The 7363-nt window shown below is 54.6% G+C and overlaps 1 protein-coding gene across 1 annotated transcript in view; it reads left to right on the top strand.

The window, feature by feature from the left end:
- The first annotated feature begins 462 nt into the window (after positions 1–462).
- The window catches only part of Muc6 (mucin 6, oligomeric mucus/gel-forming), a 32456-nt gene continuing 25555 nt past the window's right edge, over positions 463–7363 (top strand). Inside the window, exons 1-12 of the mRNA XM_051192134.1 lie at positions 463–526; positions 4336–4389; positions 4554–4794; positions 4864–4990; positions 5301–5391; positions 5480–5589; positions 5749–5956; positions 6082–6204; positions 6592–6712; positions 6819–6957; positions 7030–7134; positions 7244–7316. Of these exons, the coding sequence (XP_051048091.1) occupies positions 463–526; positions 4336–4389; positions 4554–4794; positions 4864–4990; positions 5301–5391; positions 5480–5589; positions 5749–5956; positions 6082–6204; positions 6592–6712; positions 6819–6957; positions 7030–7134; positions 7244–7316 (1456 nt within the window). The remainder of the gene's footprint in view (positions 527–4335; positions 4390–4553; positions 4795–4863; positions 4991–5300; positions 5392–5479; positions 5590–5748; positions 5957–6081; positions 6205–6591; positions 6713–6818; positions 6958–7029; positions 7135–7243; positions 7317–7363) is intronic.

Raw genomic sequence — 7363 nt, 5'->3', positions numbered from 1 at the left:
TTCACCTGGACCAGCCCTATCCCAGGCACCCAGGTGTGTGACTGATGGTGTCCACAGTGACCTGACAATTAGGATGGGCTGTGACAGGACCCACCATGGCCCCTAGGACAGCCAGATGCAGGAGGTGTTTGTGGGCCCTGAGAATGCATGTGTCAGGCCCCCCACTGGGAGTAGAAAGATAATGGGGCCTCAGCCACTGCAGAATTTTCCAAAGAAGTCTGAGTCCTGATAAAGCGGAACCCCATATCCTGTTTGGCCACCGCTGGGCCCGGCAGGCGGTGGTGATCACAGGCCTGGAGTATGGGGCACATGTGGGTGCGGCAGGGGAAGGGCACACCACCCCTATATATGCTTCGGAGAGCTAGACACTCAAGTCGCAGCAGAGGCAGCAGCAAGACTGCCTAAGCGCCCAGCAGTAGAAGACCAGGGCTGGTGGCTCCTCTCTGCTCCAGGAGTGCCACCATGCTCAGGGTTCAGCAGCTGCTGCTGCTGCTGCTGTTCTTCAGAGGATCGCTAATCAATGCTGGTGAGTGGGCATCTGCCAGGCTATGCCCGGGGGTTTACACAATGCCCTCCACAGGTCCCTGCACATGGCAAAGTCCTCAGGCCGTCTCGCCTCATTGACTCTTGCCATGCAGACACTGATGAATATAGGAGGCAGAAGGGTCCCAACATACTACTCAAACCCGTTTACCTCCTGTGAGCTGGGTGTGGTGGCCAGGAATGGAACATGCTCACTTGCAATGGGGAATGGGGCTCCCTCTTGCATAGTCTTGGTAACAGCAGAACACAGTGGCTAGCAACAGGGCAGACCTGGCGCTCCTCCCCCTCCCCCTCCCCCTCCTCCTTGGCTCTGGCTGAGAGGTCTTTGAGGTATGTAGGGGCAGGGGCATGAGTCACCCTAACAGAGTTGTTCCTTTGGTGCTGAAGCCAAAGGTCCCAGACAGAATCTGGGCTCCATCACTGCTGACCTCACTCACTAACATAACTGTATGTTGGGCTCCAGGTCTCAACTTCTCCTTCTGTATATGTGGGGTGACATCTTGTGCTACCCTAGCCCATAGCTCTATATGCCAATCACAGCTGTCAGGAACCTTCCCTTGGGGGTAAGCCATATAGAGCTCAACCTCAGAATGCACCCAGCCCTGGGGGCAAACAAAGGTTCTAGGTGGGTCTTAGACTTGAAATAATGCGATGTCCCTCCCACCAGGCTGGTCTGCTTCTCCCTCCAACAATGGCCCTCCCCAGTAACTAGGGCCAGCCGTCCATACCAAAGGTGGCTCTGAACACCATAAACACCTATAGGTCTAGGTCCTGCCAGGTCACCTGGGACCCTGTCTTGCCCCTTACCCAGCATTCCTGTCAGGAAGAGGAGGGGTCGCTGACAGGAACCACATCCCTTGGGCCCACAGCCAGGGATAGGGGAACAAGCCACAGGAGGGGCTGATGGGAGAGGCTCAGGAGTGCTGCCGAGTTGGGAGGCTGAAGGGACAGAGCTGCTCTGACATCAGTGTTTGAGTATCACCTCTGTGTAGCCTAGAGGGAGGGCAGAGGGAGGAGAGTATGAGGTCGGCAGGCCAGATGGGACCGGAGGCTACAGAAGCTGGGAAGGAGACACCTGAGGCAGTGGGATTAACCCAGAACAGGTGAGGCCACCAAACAAGCTGAAGGAAACCCTATGAAAAAAGAGTTAACACAGGTGCAGATAGACGGTCCCGGCAGAAGGGGTCTCCTGAACACCTTCAAAAGGGCCTCCAGCTAGAGGCCAGCTTGAAGAAAACCAGTACGGCCAGACTCAGGCTGGGGCCAGGCAGAGGGGAAACTCAGAGGAGGGATCCACAGACATGGGACAGGAGCCCCGTAGGAGCACAATAGACAGAATAGTGAGGCATTGGGGCCAGGCCCAAGTATGGGACCAAGAAGGGCCAGGATCTGAGCGTGTGCTACTTACACTTCATAGAGTGGGATAGCCCCCAGTGTCCCCACCCTGTCTGGAAGATAGAGAAATTTGAACTACTGAGGGTGTTGCTCAGGGAACCTGGACCACTCTCCACACGCTTAAGAATCATTGGACAGTATTACTGACTTTCCTAGACATTCCTTTAGATCTCCCATTCCCATTGCCTGCTGGATCCTGAGGGGGGTGGGAAGAGTGATGGGTGGCCACACATCAGGCTGGGGCTCAGTGAAAGTCCCACCCCTGTTCCTGCCAGATCCTCACTGCATTGCCAGAGAGGACTCATGAGCTAGACCCTAAGTCCCAAGGAACACTCAGAAATGCCATGGTAGTTCTTGCACATTGGCACAAGCCACACAAAGCCCTCAGCTGATCCATCTCTGCCCTGGGTGTCACTTAGAGGTGCACATACTGTGTAAGTGACTGGCAGCAGTCAGGAAGAGAGCACCTTGCGCAAAGCTCATGGGATGACGTGAGGCTGTGACATGTGTCACCACACTAATGGTGACATTGATTCTTGGCTGATCTGGCTGGCTAAGCAAGCATCCCCTTCCCTCCTCACTGCTCCATACTTGGTTCAGGAGGATGCTCTTCCTCAATACAGGATGACTGTTCTTTGATCAAGGTGTGTATGTGAGCATCTGTGCTCCCCAACTAGAAACAAACATCCCAAACTCAGGAGAGCTCAGAGTAGAATCCAGGAGAACTGCATCCCAGAGGATGCATTGTGTGGTCCAGCTGGTCAGCAGAGTGGAAAGTCTGTCCAGTAAGGCACTAGCAGAGGGGCCAGGACATTACATCCCATGGGAGTCCCAGAGGAGCCCTCCCTTACACAGCCATTTTGTGGCTGCTTGGCCCTGTCTGGAAGTCACCATAACTGATGCTATTTGGCAATGATTACCACAGTTCAAGGGCCTACTACAGCTGTCTGAGAGGCTGCCAAGGAGGAAAAAAGGAAGAAAACCAAGTGCAGGACCCCAGATTGGGGAGTAGGTAGTTTCTGGGTAGTTAATAGAATAGACCCACAGGGAGACTGGGCAGCCAGATCAGGGGCACAACTGGGTGTGGCCTGGCACAGGAGACAGCCAAAATCTGTCTCAGCCCTCTGTACTCTCCTAAGTTGCTAGCTCTCAGCATACCCCAGGCCTACCCCCTTATATCCTTACCAAGAGCTTCATGGAGATGAGCCCTGTGCACAGCAGGTCTCCTCAGAGTCCATCCCTACATTTAGATTCTGTGTTGGCTGAGCTTGCCTCAACCGAGTGAGGGGGGAGTGACCCTAGCAGACATCAATGATCAAGATACCCCCATCCTGGCATGGCCCTTGCTCCCCAAGGATATCCTGATAGTTCTACTCCACTCCCTGCTGGCCTCCACAGGACAATGTGTCCCTCCAGCATGCCCCAGAGTAGAGAACACACCATTCCAGAATGCCCTCCCATTTCAGAATGCCTTCCCATTCCAGAATGCACAGTAGCAGCTGACGTCTCTTCCTCGCTTCATGTGCTCAGCATTCCAGGTCACTTCTGCAGCATGTGTGTGCTATCTGAGTGGGTGCCACCTTCCTGGGACCTTGTGGGAACAAAAGCCCTGTGCTGTGGGCCTGCAGCACCTCATGGTGATAGGCATGAGGCGGGGGCTTCACACAGCCAAGCTAAGCCAAAGGTCTAATATATGGATGGATGGATGGATGAATGAATGAATGAACAAATGAACAAACAAACGAAAGAGGCAATGGAAGCAGGAGAGATGTTATAGCTGCAGGAAAATGAGCTGAGATGCCGGGGCTTGGTCTGGAATCTACTCTTTGTCCTCTCTTAGAGCCTGCTTCCTACTCAGTTAAGCATACTGCAGACAGCTTGTGCTGTTTCAGGGCTGCTGCACAGGTAGAAGTAGACAAACCCATCAGGCATGACAATGGGGTGAATAAGTTGAGGTAACCGTCACAACACTAACCATGGGTCCTGTCCATACAGGTCTGGACACCACCTCCTTTACCAGCCTAGGTCCCTGGAAGCTGAAGGACTCTCCACGGACAGGTGAGAGGCATCAGCAACCACATCGCTGTTGACAACAGTATTAAAGGCCCAATGGCCCCAGTGTGCAGGAAGGAGGCCACACCTCAACACACGCACACGCACACACACATACACACACACACACACACACACACACACACACACACACGCACATGCTTGCTTGACCACACCCATATACAGCATGCAGGCCTTGTGGTGCTGTGGTTTGGGGTTTCCACAAGAAGGACCCAGCAATGAAAACCACAGCTCCGGCTCCAGCCAAGAGCTCTCATCTAGAGCACTGTGACCTCTGTGCTTGTCCCTGGGTGGGACGCTGAGTTGTAGCTTCCTGCATTTCAGGTGCCTGGACTGGAGATGCCACAGATTCCAACCCTGAGGATAGCCTGCAATCTTGTAAGGCCTAGACAGAAGACAGAGCCTGGGCCAGAGATGGGTGGGCATGTGGGGTTGGGGCTATGGTGGGCTCTCCAGGGTCCAAGCTTCTGGGCCAGGCTGCCCCAGACACACCCTGCTTGGTCACTGGACACAGCACTGGGAGTGTTTCATTTTCTTTGCAGCCCCAGAAAAGGGCTGGTGCTCTACGTGGGGAGATGGCCACTTTTCCACCTTCGACCGCCATGAGTATGATTTCAAAGGGATGTGCAATTATGTATTTACGGCCACATGCGGGGATGCCTTGCCCACCTTTAGCATCCAGTTGCGGAGAGATAGGGATGGGAACATTTCCCGGATCATCATGGAACTAGGGGCCTCTGTGGTCACTGTGAGAAAGGCAGTCATCTCTGTCAGGGACATTGGGTAAGCTATGGGGCAGGGCAGCCAGGGTCAGAGGCGGAAGGGACAGCTGCTGACTTGTCTTACCCACAGGATTGTTAGCCTGCCCTACACCAGCAACGGCCTCCAGATCACGCCATATGGCCGGAGCGTGAGACTGGTGGCCAAGCAATTGGAGCTGGAGTTAGTTGTCATATGGGGTCCAGATGCCCATCTTCTGGTGAGAGCCATGAGCTGACAAACAGTGTTCAGAAAGGGCCCTCCTCAGAGTGAGTCCCAGGAGCCCAGACTGGCACAACAGCACTGACTGCTGGCCAGCAACCCAAGGGAACCTGAGCTTAGATAGCTGCTTAGTTTCCCCATTTGAAAAGGAGGAGCATCCAGCCAGGAAAGGAACCCCACACCCCAGAGAGGGCAGGGAGAGAAGGTGGGGACACATGGAACCCTGAAGCAAGAATCCAAGGGCTCTCCAGCCTGGGTGGGGAACCCCTTATGCATTCCCCACGGGGACCAGCAGTGCCACCCTGCAGGTCCTGGTAGAGAAGAAGTACATGGGCAAGCTGTGTGGACTGTGTGGGAACTTTGACGGGAAGACGGACAATGAATTTCTAAGTGAGGATGGTAAGCTGGCTTGGAGTTCGGTGGCCAAGCGCCAGGCCCCTCTGTAGTCTGTCCCACATGCTGATTGATCTCTGTCCTATGCCTCCAGGCAAACTTCTGGAACCTCACAAGTATGCCACACTCCAGAAGCTAGATGACCCCAATGAGATCTGTGCCCATGAAGCCATCCCCAGCCCCACCACTCTGAAGACCAAATATGTATGTGAGGTGGCCCAGAACTCAGGGACAGTAGTGGCTGACACAGGGGAGAGGGCTTCCTGGGGCCAGTGCTACCCCCACTTCTAGCCCCCCAGGCCCTGGGTATGCATGGTACAAGTATGGCTTAATCCATGTGACTTTGAGTGGCCCTTTATTCAGGCCCAGATCTGCAACCAGCTACTGACCCTGGTGTCCCCTGGGTGTGACGTGCCTAAGGAGCCACTGGTGCTGAGCTGCCAGGCAGACATGGCTGAGTGTGCCCAGCCAGGCCAGCAAAATTGCAGCTGCGCCACACTGTCTGAGTATTCCCGACGATGCAGCATGGCAGGCAGGCCTGTTCGCAACTGGAGGACCCCTGGACTCTGCCGTGAGTCCTGGGCAGGGTGAAAGGGAAAGCAGCTTTGGGTGGGGGAGGAGCTAAGCGAAAATGAAGCAGGAACTCAGGAAGATGGGCAGGATCTTCTTACCAGACCCTATGCTTGCTGCCTGCAGCTGTGAGCCAGTGCCAGGCCAACCAGGTATACCAGGAGTGTGGTGAAGTCTGCGTCAAGACATGCTCCAATCCGCAGCACAGCTGCTCCAGCTTCTGCACCTTCGGCTGCTTCTGCCCCCACGGTGAGGACATATACCAGCACCCACTTTCCCCAAAACTCACTCACACTCTGACCCAGCTTGGCCTAGACATTCTGCAGTGAAATATTCTACCACTGAGCTATACCCCTCTCGCCTAGACATTCTGTATGAGTCCCAGGTCCAGGTCTTATCTACCCACCCCAAAACTTCCAGTCAACCCAGGACTCCATGCAGAGTGAGCAGCGGGGAAGAGGGGTCTAAGAGTACTAAGGAGAGGTGGGCTTTGAGTCATCCAAGGCAACTTCCTGGGGCTGGCAGGGATGAAGGAGGGGCAGAGCCTGGGACTGACTCAACAGCCAGCTAGGGAGGAGTCCCCACAGTGATAGGCTGCCTAAAGAACATCCATCCAACCTGAGCTCATGCCCTTAGGTACACTACTTGATGATGTATCCAGAAACCACTCCTGTGTGCCAATCAGCCAGTGCCCCTGTATGCTCAATGGTGTGGTCTATGGCCCTGGGGAGATCACAAGGACAGCCTGCCGAACCTGGTAAGTGTAGAGGACAAGAAGTTCTGCTGGTATGGAACCTGAGAACAGGTATTATTTACCTTGGGATTCACAATCCACTGGGGACTACCCCAATGCTCACCTGCAGCCAGTGTACCATGGGCCGTTGGACGTGCACAGAGCAGCCATGTCCTGGCCACTGCTCCCTAGAAGGTGGCTCCTTTGTCACCACATTCGATGCCAGACCCTACCGCTTCCACGGCACCTGCACCTACACTCTTCTCCAGGTAGGAGGAGCCCTAGGGCTGGGGGGAAGGGGACAGTCTGTCCATGCCTGACCCACTCACTCACCTCTCCAGAGCCCACAGCTTCCCAACGAAGGCACCCTCATGGCTGTGTATGAAAAGTCAGGTTACTCACACTCAGAGACCTCCCTAGTGTCTGTCATCTACATGTCCAAGAAGGTAAGACTATCTACCCTCAATCAGGCACATGCTGTGGCCAACCACATGCAGACCCAGCATCTGGCTTCTGCTTCTCTTACTCTCTACTCATACTCCACTGTCCCTCCAGGACAAAATTGTAATCTCAGAGGATGAAGTGATCACCAACAATGGGGACATCAAGCTGCTGCCATACAAGACACGTAAGTCCTTCTGGGGCCAGCACTGAGAATTCTGTGTTGCTGTGCCT

This window comes from Phodopus roborovskii, unplaced genomic scaffold (genome assembly GCF_943737965.1).
Source record: "Phodopus roborovskii unplaced genomic scaffold, PHOROB, whole genome shotgun sequence".
Taxonomy (NCBI): Eukaryota; Metazoa; Chordata; class Mammalia; order Rodentia; family Cricetidae; genus Phodopus; species Phodopus roborovskii.
Note: the sequence above shows the minus strand (reverse complement) of the source record. Positions and strands in the feature narration are given on the sequence as shown.